General features: G+C 43.9%; 1 protein-coding gene across 1 annotated transcript; it reads right to left on the reverse strand.

Moving 5' to 3' along the window:
• Positions 1 to 9,813: 9,813 nt before the first annotated feature.
• On the reverse strand, positions 9,814 to 17,470 carry RNH1 (ribonuclease/angiogenin inhibitor 1). The gene is made up of 9 exons (XM_026034725.1): positions 17,365 to 17,470; positions 16,153 to 16,323; positions 15,040 to 15,210; positions 14,459 to 14,629; positions 13,936 to 14,106; positions 13,255 to 13,425; positions 11,950 to 12,120; positions 10,778 to 10,948; positions 9,814 to 10,413 (listed from the first exon to the last, which is right to left on the reverse strand). The coding sequence occupies exons 1-9, from the start codon at positions 17,448 to 17,450 to the stop codon at positions 10,326 to 10,328; spliced, it is 1,371 nt and encodes a 456-aa protein (XP_025890510.1). The 5' UTR covers positions 17,451 to 17,470; the 3' UTR covers positions 9,814 to 10,325.
• Positions 17,471 to 17,612: the final 142 nt, after the last annotated feature.

Here is a 17,612-nt window from a genome sequence, read left to right on the forward strand (position 1 = left end):
TTAGATGAGATAGTAAGTTTATTGAAGAAAGAATATACTGGAGAAGGGCTGAAACCCAAAAGTGATAGAGGGTCATTTTCACGGTGTTTTAATTAATAGCTCATTATAGCAGGAAAGTTTTAAAATACAGCTCTAGCCTCTTGCTGCCCTGTCACATAAGCCTATCAATATCCCTGAATTACTCAAACAAGTTAGATACAGGGGAGGCATTTGAAGAGGCTGTGATTTAAATTAGTGTTTTATTAATTTTGAAAGAAAAAGATTCTCTTTGTGTACATGCCGAGAAATTAAACCTATGCGTGAATCAGCAGTGCTTCCCCTAGGTATGAAGAAAGTATTTTTGGAGGCCAGTTGCTTTTCCTACGTTATATGTTTCATCTGGGTTCTGGCATGTTTCTTCAGGAAAAAAAAAAAAAAAAAAGTTGACATTTACCCATTTTAGTACCTTATTGGAAGCTTTTGTTGCTTTACCAGAGACACTGCTTAGGCTATGCTGTAAACCTGTAGTATTTCATGAAGAGACAGAAGATATATTTTATAATATTCACTTACCCAGGTGGTATTTTCATGGGAAGAGGAAAGGGAATGAAATAATTTTATAACCAGAGGCCCCATAAAGCTCTAAGAAGAGCTCACAATTCTCTTGGTAATCTAAGAAGAAACTACTCACATAAATAATTTCAAGGATAGAGAATATATAAAAATATAGAATATATAAAAAAGATCGAGATGGTTTTCTGTGTGATACAGTCAGTTGTCAATGATTTTCCAGCTACACACAGAAAAAGCATACAGAAGATTATGGAGACAGTCCATTTTGCTTGGAGATTTATATCTGATCAGGATGCTGGCAATGCTAATCTAAAGGGTTTCATAAATAAAAATGCATGGTGGGTGTGAAATGACAGGAAAGGATTTGAAAAATCTCTACACAGTTTGTAATGAAAGTTACCATTTCCTAGATTAAATGGTCATAAACACACACCAAACCTGCAAAGCAAGGCGCGAGGCCTGGCAGCTGTTTGGAACCGCTAGCATATAACAGCAAGGGCTTAGCTAAAGGCTAAGCTTTATAAACTCGAGTGCTTGTATATAAAAAAAGATTAAAAAGATGTTTTCATGTAAACCGAGAGGAACTGTTCTCAAAAAAACTGGCAATATACCATGAGGAGCGATTGCAAAATGAGTATGAGCAAGATTGCAGAGGTTATTCTTTTAGTTCCATGGATTGCAAAGGTTATCCTTTTAGTTGTAGTTGCCTTACAGCTCACATGTAAATCCTGAGGGGAGACCCCCATCCTAGGGATCTGAATAAAACTGAGTGAGAGAAAACCCAAGTGTGTGATCTTACAATTCTAAATACTCTGCTAACTTCATACAAATATAGTCTGTACTGTCAGTAGCTGCCCTTAAAAAGATATAATTTTAGCGAGCTCATTTGCTGCATACCTAGTCTTTATGACAATAGTGAAGGAGGATTCACTTCACTGAATTTCAATGTCATTTTTATTCAAAGGTTGCTCCCTAAATGTCAAACAAAGTTTGATAAACTTTCAATATGAAAGACATTTTTGTGTGTGGAAAAATACCGAAGACAAATCCGAATTGTGCTATTTGCCTCAGACAAGAGAACATACAGAAAATTATTAAAATTATGAAATATATACCCCAATATTTACCATCGAAAAAGACCTATGATAGTGGTTCTGGGCTTTAAATTAGAGTTCTAAGTTGGCATAATTTACTTGTATGTGCAGAAATTACTTGTTTTGGATTATTACCCCTGATATCAAGAAGTGTTTTCATTTGAAAAAAATGTCACTAATACCTGCATATGTTATCTGTATTTGCTGAACATGGCATATCAAGTGTGGGAATGACAGGTAATGGACCAAATGAATGTCATTCTTTTATGAAAGACTGTAGTTGTGAACATTTTTCTTTAAATGCAATGCATCCACTGTCTAATGATCAGTAGAAAATCGTATAGGGCTTGAACCATGGAGATTCATGGAGATTCAGATTCATTTTTTTCTCTTTCTTAAACACCCTTTTAGCAAATTCAGCTCACTTTGGGCAATACTGAATGAAACAGCAGAACGCAGAAAACCAGTGCCAGCCCTTGCTGAAATGCTGTAGGTAGATTCGGCTTAAAAGCCAACGACCCAAATATATATTTAGAAATAAAGGAGGTGTATAAACCCTTAGGAAACAATGAAAATGTAAAATATTATATGCACAAAAAAAAAAAAAAAAAACCCACATACATGTACATGTAAGACTAGGCATAGAAATAAAATGGCAAAATCTGAATGAAAAAAAAAGTTTCTTATGAAAATATCCTCTGCCAGTGAGGTGCCTGCTAAAGAGAATAGATTCATAGGGGACAATTTTTGTTTCTCTGGGAACAGGAGGGAAAAAAGCTCGGTACATTCTGAGTTTCTAATAGTCTGAGATTCCAAAACCTGCAAGTGATGAATGAGCTGGTGCATCGAAGAGTGGATATGACTGAATAGAGCAGTCTAGAAGCTATAAAACATTAGATGTTTCATGTATCTACCAGAAATAAGAGACTGATTCAGACTCCTTTTGCAAACTTTTGGGTTGTATGTTGTGTTATCAGTACTGAATTTTCTTTTCCTTTGGAAGAGGGAGAGTGAGATGATAACTTTTTATGAGACTTGGGTTGAAACATAAAAAAAGCTTGGAAGATTCTGGTTCAAGTTTATGATTATTTCTTCAACAATGTCAGTCAACTGACTTGGGTGCAGCGAGTTATCATTAATCGTCAAAAAATAAGGAATGAGGCAACATAGCAAAATATTCCAGATTGGAGCGTGATAATAGCTGATCTGTGACATGGGACTTTATAGCTGTAGGCATCAAACAAGGGAATGGCACTACTGAAGTAGAGGGCTGAAAAACAGAAAATGCTGGAATCAGAGCATTGGGAGAGAAGAGCTGACTGCAGCCTTTTCCTCTGAAGAGCCTTTGCCTTGATCACTCATAGAAATACTCTTCCCTGACCTTCCCTTATAGATGAGTAGATACTTTAATCAGCTGTGCATGAACAGCTTTTCTTGCTGCTTTGCTTGCAGGTGACTTGCCACCTTGCTTTGAGTTTGTGTAGTTGGACTCCAGAGCTGAAAACAAGTGGGGAGCGATTAGACAGACCTTACAGTCAGGTAAGTGAACAATGGCTCTATTCCAAAAATATGGAATTCTGTACAACCTCCTTCTTGTATTCCATCCATTCTGCCAGGGAAAAAAAATATATTGCACCTCAAAACAAAACACATCCTCTTTTACTACATTACTGAATTATGGTTGGATGACCCACTTTCTAGTATCATATCCTGAATGACTAGAGTGTATTTTTCACAAATTAATTGTGTCATCTAGTGTATTGATATTCCCTTAGAGATCTTCATACTCTAAATTTGGGTTAAGGTTTAAGCCCTGAAGTCAGATTGTTTCCATGCTGTTTACAAAATCAGGCTTTTACCACCCTGCTTATTTCAGTGGGCAGTTCCCAGTGCAGTGCCCTCTGCCCAGAGCTGTAGCTAACAGGGCACCAGTAGAGCACGGAGCAAGGGAACAAATAATTGGTGACACACTGGATGACTGGTGAGGCAACCTTTCTAAATGTGTCCAGGGAATGTTTCTGCTTTGACACAATGAAGATCCAAAGTGACAGTCAGTAAACTCTTCAGATCTTCGTTTGATTGACAAGATCTGTGGCTCTTCAAATACCACAGCAACGTGTTTGGTAATTTATGTAAGTAATGCGGGGTATCCTTAGGTGTTCACTGGCTTCCTACAACTAGATGAAGCTCTGATCACAGGCCAAGTTCCAATTAGATGGAAAACAACAAATGGACTTAGGTGAAAATCAGGGGATAGCCTAACAGTTTCAGTGTGTTCCCAGTCTGCTTGCTGCAGCAGGCCAGTATACATCCTACCGTAGCTGCATTTTTAACAGCTACTGATAAATGTGAATTTAGAAATAATTGCATGCCAGGATAGCTTTCTTTAGTTATGTAACACTCTTCATCAGAGAATTACAATGTTAATGAATCTCCTTGATCTCTTTAAGAGAAAAAATAGCTATTGGTGTTGTTTGTTTATGGAAAGATAGATTAAATAAAAGCATCATTGAAAAGATCAAAGAGAAAAGAAAAACTGGTAGATTCTAATCCCAATCCTCTGGTTTTCAGTACATGTGTCTAAACAGTTAGATGAACTAGACACTGTAATGGTAACTGTGATCCAGATTATTTCTAAAGTTTTCAGTGATTAAATGAATTGCATATGGGATCAGAATGGAGTCTTTTTTTTTTCCCTGAATTTAACATATTCAGGTTTTAAGATGAGCGAAGTATCCCGTTTATGATGGATTTTCTCTTGTGACCTACAATGGACATGCCATATTTTAACGATATGGTCACGAATGTACGAATGTTTGCTCTTTGCATGCCACCCTACACCTTGGCCGCATACATGGAGCATTACATGGCTGCTGGGAAGCCTAAACAGAGCCCCCCGCTTACCTCATCTCTCTCTCATGGGAAGCATCTGAAGCTTGGTGCAGCAGCCCAGAGCAGCCTGGAGGAATGCTGCCGTGGCTCTGAAGGGAAGCCAGGAAGATGAGCTGCAGCTTACTCTCAACAGGGACATTTTTCAGTGGTCAGTTACAATGGTCCTGTCTGGTATACAGTGAGAAAAGCCTTTTTTATTTACAACACATACATACTGGCCCTTTTTTAAAGAACAGGTAGGTCTTATGAATTGTGGACTTGATATCTAAATGTTCATACAATTGGGGATGAAAATATAGATGCTACTTGAGATTTTAAAGTTCTGCTAATTCATTTTACAGTTAAGGATTGCTCAGTGGAATTGATTACTAATGTCTCTGTATTATCAAGACTTTCCTTAAAAACATTGCTCTAATGAACAATACAGTACCTTATAAATGCATTTATGACCTTCTTCTGTAGACAGTGGCTGTGTGGTGCTCAAAACCACTGTTGGATCATCAGAATTTTGGAGTGGATACCAAATTGAAATATAATATGCACACACACACACACACATGCATATATAGGTCAGAATGTATACTGGCCTATTACTTACTCTAAATACTTTGTGCAGCTTGAATTCCCTTCTAACATGAAATGTGGTGGTCGCTCTCATGAGGCATCATGTTCCTTTTTGGTTATCCTTGAAACGGACCTGGAATCCCTGAGCAGGCACCCAAGTGGACCAGTTTACGCACACAAGTATCCTGGGGGGAAATGCCTGCAACACTGGGACAGGAATGAGTCTAAGATCTTCCCCCTCAGCATCTCGCTGACAACATCAGGATTCAGGAACTCTTCAGAGAATATATCTGCACATTAGGCACAGGCATGTACAGCCTATAAAACTCATTATTTTGAAAGCAATCAATGCATCTGTGAAAAAAGGTTAAGTAGTTAAATATCAGTATTAATTTCATCCTAAAAGTGAGAGCTGGGGAGTAGCAGATGCCTATCAGTATCTGGTTTGACCTAACAAAACCATCATGAGAGTGAATGTGCTAATTTTGCATAAAACCATCGTACAAGACTCAGGGTGATACAGAGTGGAACCCAGAAGGTCTGCATGTTTTTTTTGCAGGCAAGCACATATTTTCCCAGTCATTCTACTGAAAAGACACTTCAAGTTCATATTCCCGTATTCTTTTTGCAGTCATTGCAGATGAGCAGATAATCTCTAAGCAAGCAATCTGGACCTTGATGAAATCTCATGGGAATGACAAGTTCAGATTACAAATGAATTATGACATTTTAGACCTCTCCTTCAATTCTTTGAAGACCTTGAAAAACATGAAGATGATGGTATGTTAGTTGAAAAACAAGAAAAATAAATATCTTGCAAAAATCATTGTTTTGTCTGGATTGCAAAAGAAACTATTGTTCTAGGTGCTGTGCGACATGGAATAAGATGCAAACCCTCCAATAATGGTGTTAACTAAGGACAAAAAAAACATTGTATTTTATCTAGAGCTTTTCATTATTTGAGGCGTAATTATGGCAAATGAAATGCTTTAAGTTATACACAAAGACCTTGTCTTAGAAACAAAATTAAATAAATGAAAGCATCTAGATGCGAGATCTATTACAAATTAAATCACTTAGTATTATATATTCTCTGCTGAAGTTTCTTCACATACTAATATTCACATATTTAGTTGTAATAGATTCTATTTTCTGAAGGGATAATATTTTTCCAGTCTTTTACTACACTTCCTTGATCCTTTTCTCTGATTTAGCCAGGTTATTGATATTTGTCAACTTTGGAATTTTGAATTTATTATTTATTATTTTTCTTTTACAGAACAGGAGTTTTCTCAAAACTTATTTTTCTTCCTAGATCTTCCAAAAATATCAATATCAGAATGAAATTCTTACAGTAATTCCCAAGCAGCCTAGCGCCTTCTATGCAACTTGAGCATCAGTCACCTTCTGATTTGCTTTTTACTGCATTCTTTTCTGTGGACTGATCTGACACTGTGGTCTGATAAAATGCACTTTATGGTAAGATGTGTGGCTAACAATTCCTTGCTTTGGTTTCCAAAGTCTCTTTGTTGAGGAAAAAGATGACTTTGGACTCCAGGGGTCACCATTCTTGCCTTTTCTAGTGGGGCTTTGAACACAGGAGAGCATTGTTATCGCTGGCTGTAATGATAGCTTTTGTGAATCAGGTTGTACTAGTCCAAAGTAACTCAGCCTGTCTCTCTCACATTTTGTGTCTTCCTGCTTACTGATGCCTATTTTTCTCTTTTCTCATCAAGCTGTACAAGCTATTATTAAATTTAGTTCTCAATTAACTCTCTGCTAAAATCTGTTCCTAAGTTGCTTCTCTCCCTCCATATGAAATGCAGACTCCTCATTTTACTTTTTTTTTGCAAAAGGCCCAGATATCCACTGTTGTGCACCACACATTGCCGTTTTAACCCATACGTTTTGAGTACTAACATACATGCATACTAACAAATGACAATTTTCTTAGCTTGTACTGTGCTGACATGGCAATATAGAATGCTGTGTGGTGGAGGACCTAATCCTGCATTCCTGCCCGCATTTTCTACTACCTTCTGTTTTACATTGTGATCTCCCTATCTCACAGCATAGTCCAGTGGAGGTAAAAAGTACAGTCAGAAGCCGACAGGAAACTGGACATACTAACGTGCAGACAGATCCCGAGGCAATAGCGGCATCCTAGCCCCCCTACTCACCCCCCCAAATCTCTTGGTGTCTCAGAGCTTCGTGAATGCTTGGGAGGGTATAAATTTGTGAAGGTGTTGGCAGAGGAGGTGGCTCCAGCTAACTGTTCTTGTTCCATGCTAGCGTGTGCTGTGACTGTAGGAACAGAGTCTATAAATAACCCAACCCAGTTACCTTTTTCAGAACCTCGGGGATGGCTAATCCCCAAAATAGATGAATTACATAACTGAGCTCTCTAAACGTACCCATTCACTCTGCACACCGCTTCAAAATGAGTGCACCCTCCAGCTTACAGTTAGTGCTGGTTGCAGGAGCTGTGCAGCTGATGTAGTTGTACTCAGAGCAGCAGTGCCAATTTTCAGCATGTGAAGGTTTAGACTTTGGCTGCAGATGTTTATTAAAATGAATATAAGAAGAGGAATGGATGTGAAATATCAGAGTCTAATGAGGGTTTTAAAGTTAAATTAGGTAGGGCCCAAAAGACAGGATGCACATGGTTGTATTATATGAGGAGGAGCAAATAATCTGAATCCTGCACATTTGCAACACACTCCTTAAAATTAAGGTTATCGCAGAGGCTGGAGTGTTGCTTCTGGAAAATAGTAGCATTTAAGAAGCATTTTCATGCTAAAGGGAAGATCTCATTCTGGAGTTCTGAAATCTGTTTTCAAAGGCGCTGACCTGCAGAGCTAGGGCCTAGCAAGTGGAAATGTCTGCCTTGGATCAAATGCTAACTCATTAAAACCCAGCTAAGGTCCTTTTACTGTGAACTTGTGGGTACCAGAAGTACTTTTGCACCCAGCGTGCTAGAATACCACAGGAGCCCTCACTGAGCACAGTTGTACGTCCTGGTGCTCTCATCTCAAGCTGAGCACTGACACAACTCACTGCCACCGCGTCTCAGCAGCCCAGCAGTGTAAAGGGCTGGTCACCACATTGGAACAGACAGACCTGGATGCACACGTGCCCTGTACGACTCCATCATGCTAGGAGCGCCCATGGGGCAATTGTGTCCGTCCGGGAACGTGCGCTGTGCAGCTGTGCCAGCCTCAGTGCCAGCACAAGGCTCGTGTCACCTTCCGCGAGACGAGGAAAGGTCACTCTCTTGCCATCTCTGGGGGAGGCATTACTCTATCCACTGGGTGAATGAGAAGAGGAAAAATGACATCTTAGAAGTCACAGAGCTGAAATCTATCTATAATTACAGGAAATATCAATGCAAAGCCCCCACATCTGTGCATATAAGGGGAGATACATGCCCAGAAACGCAGTCCACCCGGTGTAACAGGGGTGGATTGTGTGGCAGGAATGCGGGATCCTGCTCTCCAGGAGCAGCGCGGAGCTGGACAGGGCTCACCTGCCAGCCTGTTATGCAACAGCTACAGGCTCTCTGCACCCTACGTGTTCCAGCTCCCATTCCCACGTATTTCCCACTTCATTGGGGCTCCAATCCCATCTTTTCTTTCCTCTTTCACAGAGGTACTATACAAAATCTACTGTTTTTTCAACAGTCAGTTTTAAGTTTCTCAAGTTGAGTGTTGTTAGATTTTCACCTATTTATGTGTCATGTTTTGAGCTTTCCAGACATACTCCATTTCTTTCCATCAGCTTCCCTATTTATCCATCATCTGTTGTGGTTCTTTCCTGGGTTTTTATTCCTACTTTAAAATCAGTCATATAAACAGTAAGGTAAACCTACCTAATGTATTTCTGAAGAAATACGAATACATATTTTTCTGTTTAATTTATAGTTCTGTTCTCTTGAAGCGTGAAGCAAAAGCTCTTTGCAAAAATACAAACACTGCGTGGAATGACCGTCATTCTTTGGATTTCTGGGAAGCCTTGCACTGACAGCTGTTATGGCTGCTGCCAGTCCCACCTCCATGGAATGAAACATTTCTCTGTATTATCTCACTGCACGAGTATGGCAAGCCTGAAGGCCCCTTTAAATGGCTTTAGTGCTTGGAGGCACCGAGCTATCTGTGAAGCGAAGGAAGGGCTCTCTCCTTGAGGGGGAAGGAGATGGTGCAAAGTTACATGGATGTTACAGGGCCAGAGCTGTGCAGGGAGATGGGAAAAAAAGGTGAAGCGCTCTCCTTCAGTGCTTCCCTTCCTACCTTGTGTGCCTTTCATTCCTTGTTCCATCCAGAATCCTGTGGTTTTCCCTGTGTAGATTTGGGGCAGTTCTGCTCCTTCCTCCCGGACAGCCTGGGCTCTGCTCGCTCTCAGTGGAGTCATCCCAAACCAGCCAGCTTTACTGGTATCCAGGTCAAAAGAAACTAACTCGTCTTAAGGTAAAAGTGGCTCATGCCTTTACGGTTCCTCCCTTATTTATCTTGTTATGGATAAAATAAATGAAGCATTAAATTCTTTGCAAACAGATTTTAATATGTTTTGTAGAACCATTCTTAACAGGGCAAATGTATCAAACCATTTGGGAATTATTATTCCCAGTACTAGCAGAAATGCACAGCATCTTTCATTTGTGGGAAAACCATTTTGCAAGGGAAGCTAACAGATAATAAGTCAAGTAGCTGAATAACCATTCCCTTTCTTCTCTAGCTCTCTAGCCACCACTGCTTTTCCAATAACTCCTTTAGCAAAATGAGTGGAGAGCTCAATTTTAGTCTAAAAACCACATCTGCGTTGGTCCTCAAGAGCTTTCCTCAGGAAAAAAGCAAAAGCACCACCCAGGAGTAACAGAGCGGGCAGTTTTCTTGCTTTAGCTCTCCTTAAAGGCTGACTAATACATTAGGAGGAGTTAGGAGGGATTAAAGAGCTCCTAAAGGGTAGAGACTCACTTCGAGCAGATGCCCAGTAAGTGTTTAGTTTGAGGATAGGAATGCAGCAGTGAAAGCTTAGAAAGCTTTATTAAGCCTCAGATTTAGTACATGCAGCGATGCACAGGAGGCTGATCAACTCCTTGGGCAGCCACGCAGGGACTCCACGAACGCTTCTTGGTAAAAGCACGTTCTATATTAATTAGCCTTATATATGAAAAGTTCAGATTAAAAAGAGGACATTGCTTTGACTTGGCTCTGTGGCCAGTAATGATCAGGAAATGATCTTCAGTTCAGGCTTGGATTCTTCCAGGGCTCTTAGTTCATCATCCATCTCTGCACTCCAGAAAATGTCATACAAGCTAAGCCAAAACAAAAAGGCAAGATGGTTTAGTGAGTACCTTGGCCATTGAGGAAAGTCCCAGTTAGGCTGGATCATCTGGGACAGCAGCCAGTAACAAATCCAAATGACCCCTCCCAACCCTCCCAACCATTCCCACTTAATGGCTGTTGGGCCTTGGAGACTCACGTGGATTAAGCCACTAGGTCATGTCCCTTGGAAGGGATAGGGAATTTCTGTAACATGCAAACAGTGTGTGACTCTCTGGGGCTCCCAGGTGCCTGTTGGAGGTGGTTCCCAGAGCAGGCCAGGCTTGCTGCCCCTTTTCCCCATGCCTGATCTCCCTGCTGCCAGGAGGACTAAACAAGCCCAGCAACGTCACTCACATTAACTGCTGCAACTTGCAGTTTGGATTCCTCAAGGCTTCACAGATCTTCCTCATGCCATCGTCTTCCAGCGTGTTGTAGCTCAGGTCGAGCTCTGTAAGACACTGTTTGCTGACCATGATTGTGGCCAGAGTGGTGCAGCAGTCCGCTGTGAGATCGCAGTTACCCAGCCTGCAGAGGAAGAGAGGTGGAGGGCGTGAGAGCTGGTGCTGGCCGAGCTGCCCGACCTCGGGCAGTAGGCAGGAACACCCCTGGTACAGGCAGGAGCTTCGTCAGGCTGCCATCTGCAAGGCTGCCATCTGCAAGGCTGGGGCCAGTCCATGGTTTCTGCATGGAGGATGTGCTCTGAAGGCAGCAGTCCTCTGCGTGACCGATGGACACCTCAGGAGGTCTTCCCTAAAGTGCAGCGGGGTGTTGGTGTGTGGGTTAGAAGCATGAGATGATAATCACGAGAGGATTTCAACATTATGCTTAATGCTCTCCCAACATGCACATGCGTTTATGGAAACCACCTCTACGGAAAGGGCAACCAAGGTCTCTTGGTTAAGAACAAGTAGTTTTAGTTGCTCAGCAAAAATATCCTTCTGGGTGGAAGTTTCAAGTCTTTTCTCTGTCTCCCAGGTCCTGTCCATCTCACTTACTTATTGCACTCAGTAGGACATTGCAGCATGGCTGCAGCTCCAGGTTTCTGACAAGAGTTCATGTGCTAGACCAGGCCTGTTTCTGTGACTCAGCATCTCCGTGAAGGAGGCTCCACAGCAAGTTGGCAGCGGGACGCGGAACGCTCTTCAGCAAGCTGCCTGCAAAACAGGCTTTCCCAGAGCAAGCTCCTCGCCGCCCGCCTGCACCGTGCGCTGCATCCTACAGGTACCCTGCACCGCCAACCAAGAGCTCCGCGCTGCGGGAGAGCCCTTGCGGGTCCCCAAAACGCTGCAGTGTCAGTCACGGGCCGTGCCTGCATGCGACCGCGAGTGGCAGCGAATGCGGCCACACCACACAGCTGTGGCTTCTCGATGGCACTGCTCTGGTGAGACATCAATTTGTGCTATGGATTGCCTCCTGCATGCCAAAAACAAACACTGTGCTACTGCCTGCCACTGTCCCTCCCTGTACGCTGCTCTTGGTAGGACCACACGTCAGTCAGCGAGGAGGCTCCTGCGGGTGCACCTTACCACAGGGACTGGAGGTTGCAGTTCGGGTGCAGCAGCCCCTCGCGCAGCAGCTCGACGCCTGCATCTCCCAACTTGTTCTCACCCATGTGCAGTATTTTCAGGTGTTTGTTCACGCTGAGAGCGGAGCTGACTGCCTTGCAGCAAGCGGTCGTGAGCCCACACTCTCTCACCCTGCAAGGCAAGAACACCGTGAGAACTCCAGGGAGGTGGTGGGTATCAGCCACTGCTCATTTGTTCCACGTAGGCTTCCCAGGAGCCAGGACAGAGAGCACAAATGAGCTAAAGCCTTCCCAAAGATCACAGTACCTCTACCAATCCTTTCCAAGCATCACTTCTACTGCTTACATCTAGGTTGTTTGTCTTGGAGATTGTATGGAGGAAGGACACCTGCCCATAAAGGATGGGAAAAGACTCTTCATCGGAGATGGAATGTGCTGCTCTTGCAGTCACCTTAGCTCCTGCATTCACTTTCAGGGCACCTCACAAATTCCCAAGTGCCTGGAGGCAGGGGAAGAACCCAGATGCAGGAGATGAACTTGCATGGTAGGAAAATTCAAGTGTTGCTCTTTTAGATTCTGCATTAAAGGACAGTTCTCCTTTCTGGACCATGCTAGGCCAGACTATTGCAATCTAAAAGATAACACTGTCAGAGAGAATGCTGAGAAAAATATATCTCACTGAAGCCTTCTCAGGTTAGAACTAGATTGTAAAGTGGGCACCACAGCTACCAGGGCTGATTTTTTTTTCCAGTCATGAGAAGAAGCAGTTGTACATTCCATTGACTGCTTTTTTTTTTTTTTTTTTTTTTTTTGCTTAGAGCCACCTTTTCATGGAAGGAGATTGTTTCTCTTCTCCCAAAAGAAAAACTCCTGGAGATAAGGTGTTTGAAATACAAGCTTTCTATGGTGTATGGATGAGAGACCTTGGATTCCAGTAGAGAGCCTGGATAGCTGATGACTGACTGCTCATTTTGCTATTGCATGACACCTTTCAAATGGCTTGCACAAAATTTCTTAAACATCTCTTTGTGGCAAAATGAAATACATTAGACAAAAGCTTTTAAAGTGATGCTTGGCTCCCAATTGCTTACAGCAAGATGACTGAGAGGCCAATTTTTAAAGCATCTTGGAGTTCAGAAATACACATCCCCTTAGATCTGTACATCTCTTAAGTAACAGTCTGCATTAGGTGTCTGTGGGGTCATCACAGCCGAGGACTGACTTAGTGGGCATCGCTTCCCCTCCACCTTTCCTTGGTCAGGCCTCAAAAAAAGGCAGAGGGGACGGGAAAGGGCCAGCAGCTCACCACAGCTCCTGGAGTTGGGCTCGAGGATCCTTGAGTGCCTGACACAGCATTTCCATGCCCGCGTCTCTCAGGTTGTTGTCTATCAGGCTTATTTCTATGAGAGTCTCCTTTGTACTGATAACTCTGGAGAGTTCTTTACAGCTAACGTTTGTGAGATCACAGTCCCATAACCTGAAGGGAAAACAAAGTATTAGTTTTTCCTATGAATTACTTACATCAGAAGACAGGGTCCTCTTTTAGTGTTCTGCATGTCTGGTTTTAGCATCTAAGTTTCTTCTACCTTTTAGGAAACCCACTGGTGTATTGTAGCACAGAGTCTTTCCTGGCTTCCTCCTTTCTTTCCATCCTTCATACCGGAGTTGCCATTTTTAACACAGCAAGAGCAGAAATGTGCCACTCTGGTTGGTGCACGTCTCAACAAGAATACAGGGCACTGCCATCCCCCCCTCTCCCCAGGATTCAGTCTAAGTGCTTTCAGTGCAGTCCTGCCTGCTCACAGGGAAAGGCACAGTGTGCTCTGCTTTGGATCCGAGGAATAACTTAACTTGTGGTAGAGATAGCTCAGTTTCACTAGGGGGAGTAATTGAAAACTTGCTTACCAGGCAGCGACAGGGCTGCAATATAAGGTAGAGAGCTTGGAGGGATTTAAGCATCAAGACTCTAAACTCTGCCTTCCCTTACCATAGCTTCTGGATTTTGCAGTTGGGATGCAGCAGTCCTTGGCACAGCAGAGCCAGACCAGAGTCCCCAATCTTGTTATCCCCCACAGACAGATCTATCAGGGAGGACTTGTTACTGAGGACAGCGCTAATATCCCGGCAGCTATCGCTGGTTATTCCACAGTTCTCCAGGCTGCAGAAATAAGCACAGTTTGAGTTGCTTCGCCAGACACGCACTGTCAGACACAGTTCACTACCCCGAATGCAGACTGAAAGGCGTATGGGGGTAGTTTCTTGCTGCAAACCATCTGGAACTTGAAGTTCTTACTGTATCAGTAGATGTAAGAGTAAACTCAAAATCTCATGCTAAAACAAGTTTTTAAGAATACCTCAAAGCCCCAGATATATTTGTAGTTTCTATAGTTACAGAAGCCTGAGGCAGCAAAAAGCCACCCTAAATTTTAAACAACAAATCCTCCCATTTTAGGCATGGCAGGAACAGCAGCAGGGTTGGCTGCAGTTATGGGTGACCCGCTCTTCCTTACTGCAGAAGCTCCAAGTCGCATCTTGCTTCCACCAGTCCCCGGCACAGCTGCTTCACAGCCGTGTCTCCCAGCGTGTTGTTACTGAGGCTGAGCTCCTTCAGGCTGGGCTGCGTTTGCAGAGCAGCGTTGAGATCTTCCACGATATCGGCTGTGAGCTCACAATATTCCAGCCTAGGAGGGGAAAGGAAATCCAGGGGAAAAAAAAAATGTCTCTGCTATATCCTGCTACTTGCATGCCATTACTTATGCAAAGTGTGAGTTAGCCAAGGCAGAAAACATACAAGAAAACAAGGCAGACTTCTCCTTGGAGTGAGGGACACCTTGGATTAAGAGCCACGACTGCCAAGTGAGCTAAGGCATACAGGAATAGAGGCTGAGCTCTTACAAACCGCCTAACAAACCCCAGGGACAACCCCCCTGGACCCCATAATGTGAATATGACCCACATTCAGATACAAGAGGAAGAAATCCTATTCTGGCAGCAACATTCCTGCTTGCCTTGTGGTCGAGACAAGTGCAAACTGTCGGATGACCGAAGAAAAGCAGTTTCTAGGCCAGCTTTGAGACAACCAGCGACTTACTGCAACTTGCGGAGCTTGCAGCTGGGGTTCATGAGCCCTTGGCACAGCACCTTAACGCCGTCCGTTCCCAGTCTGTTATCGCCCACGTGCAGCTCCGTCAGCGAGGGCTGCGCGCTGAGCACGGAGCGCAGAGTCTCGCAGCTGGCGCTCGTCAGGTTGCAGTTTTGCAGCCTGCAGGAGAGAAGCAACGAGGCTCAGAGAACTGCACTCCCAGATTTTGCAGGGGCTCTCTTGGAGCTCCTGCTGAGCTTTGGCTTTGGAAAGACACTGTGGTACCAATGGTAGCTCGTTCTTGACTTTTTAGGGAGCAGTGTGTCCAGGTAAGTACTCTTATTTTACAGTTGTCACCAAATATTTTATAAGCTAACGTTATACCAGTAGTACTAAAAACAGTTCCATATTCCTTCAAAAGTAATTGCTCATACAGCACGTCTGGCAGAATGATCCTCTCTACATTGAATAGCAACATAACTGCTTTATTATGTGTTTTGATCAGTGTGAAGCTTATCCCAGAGAGAAAGCAAGGCACTTTGCAATTCCTTGTTCCTCTGGAGAGGTGGTCCCAAGCAGCTATAAGTAAAAAAACTAGGCCAAACTGCCTTAAATCCCTGGATATCATGTAGGATTTTGGGGTGTATTGCAAAAGGGATCTTTGAAGCAGGTGTACTTCAGAGAGACATTGCACAGGAACAGTGATACTATTGCCACAAAGCATTTAGGCCTATCGGGCTTCACTATGGAGAAGCACTGCACATGGTACTAAAAAATGTGGCTTGGTTCTGATTGTTCTTTTATTTTCCCTAAGACACGTTACCAGAGCCCCAAATAGACAAACATAAGTCTGTTCCTATAGAAATGCAACTCATAACTCATGAACTACGAGTTATGAATGTTTTACTTAGGGCTTTGGAGAAGTGTGGGTCTTAGGACAAGCTCTTTGAAGAATGACTTGCTTTACTCTTGCAGAACCACGTATCACCGTCACTGCAGATACGCCCTGGTGGGGCTCTGCTGCCAGCATCACAGATTGGCTTGCAACCTTACCTGCAAGGTAAGCACCCTGAAAGCTCGTTAGAGGAGAACACTAGAGCAAGACAATCAGTGAAGTTTTACCATAATTTCTCCAAGCTGCAGCTCGGCGTCAGCAAGCCTTTGCACAGGTACTCGATGCCCGCATCGCCCAGCTCGTTGTTGTTCAGCTTCAGCTCTGTGAGGGACGGATTCGCGTTGATGACGGAGGAGAGGTCCTTGCAGTCGCTGCTGGAGAGGCTGCAGTCATCCAGCCTGAAAGAGGGGACAGAGGGAGCACCTTAGTCCCACGTTTGCTCTGCTCTCTCCAGCTAAAGCGAGCTGGGGGGCTGTCCCTGGAATATCTGTAAATGTATGTGGGGTTGCTTGGGCAGTGCCCCCCCATCTGCTAGTATGAGGGGACAGAAGAAAAGCCCTCTCTGCAGGGCTCTGGTGCAGCAGGGAACTGGTCCCACCAGCTGCAGGCTCTGCCGTGCTGTGCAGAGGAGGACAAGTGACTCAGGTCTTCTCCAACAAGCAAGGCTTCAACCTGAAGCTGCATCTTCACTTAAACTTCCACAGTGACAACCTATCCAGCGTGTGAGGCCCAGGGGGCAATTCAGAGGCTGTCAGACGAGTTGTACGCAAAGACTAGATAAACCAGCTGTGTGGCCAGGTCTCCCAATCCCAGAGACACCCATCGGTGATTTGGTCTCGTACAGCTGACTCATGCAGACCTCACGGGACGTTTAGTCCACAGCACATCTGCGGTGCAAGAGGGCTTCTCTCTGCAAGCCAGGATTTTTTACATGCTGCTAAATTGCAAGGGGGCAGAGGGAACACGTCAAATTGGAAGGAGAGTCGACTCCCAAGGAGATGAAATAAACAGACCCTGAGGGAAGAGGAAGGTGCCCTGCGGAATGCCAGCACCAGTCCCAGGTGCGCTCCCAGCCAGGACTGCCCAAACTGGGCTGTGCCTGGCGCTCGTGCACACGCTTTAAGTAACAGCTGGCAGCATCTGGCCTGCAGCCCACAGGGTGCAACTTGGTGAGGAGAAATGCCTGCCCTCTCTGGAGGATCTTACTGCAGACAAGGACAGAAGTACTAAAATGGGGAGCAAATATTTAATAACTGAAGAAGGCTCTACCTAGGCAAGTGGATGGGCCATACCATAACAGTGTCATTAGTTCATACCAATGGCTGCTTATCTCTATATCAAAAAACATTTTTTTTTTTAAATAAACTTTCCTATATCTCTTCTCACAGGACAAAAACTGAAGCGGTGCCCAGAAGAGCCCATACATGGCTAGTTACTACCTGATGGCCTTGCAGGTTTTCATGATGGAAAGCAGCTCAGCCCATCGAGCCGGGTTCATCTCCTCGCACTGGATGTCAAGCTCCATTTTGAAATTCAAGGTAAGCTCTGCAAATTTAAAACCAAACAGTTAGTTTTTCACGGCACGAGAGGTGAGCGCGGCAGCCCTCCTCCCACCCGCAGCAGCACTCAGCCCGCTGAGCCGCTCTGCGCCACAAGCTGCAGCATGCGAAGGACACGAGTTGTGTCT

This window comes from Nothoprocta perdicaria, unplaced genomic scaffold (assembly GCF_003342845.1).
Source record: "Nothoprocta perdicaria isolate Ctin4 unplaced genomic scaffold, notPer1 scaffold_15, whole genome shotgun sequence".
NCBI classification, from domain to species: Eukaryota; Metazoa; Chordata; class Aves; order Tinamiformes; family Tinamidae; genus Nothoprocta; species Nothoprocta perdicaria.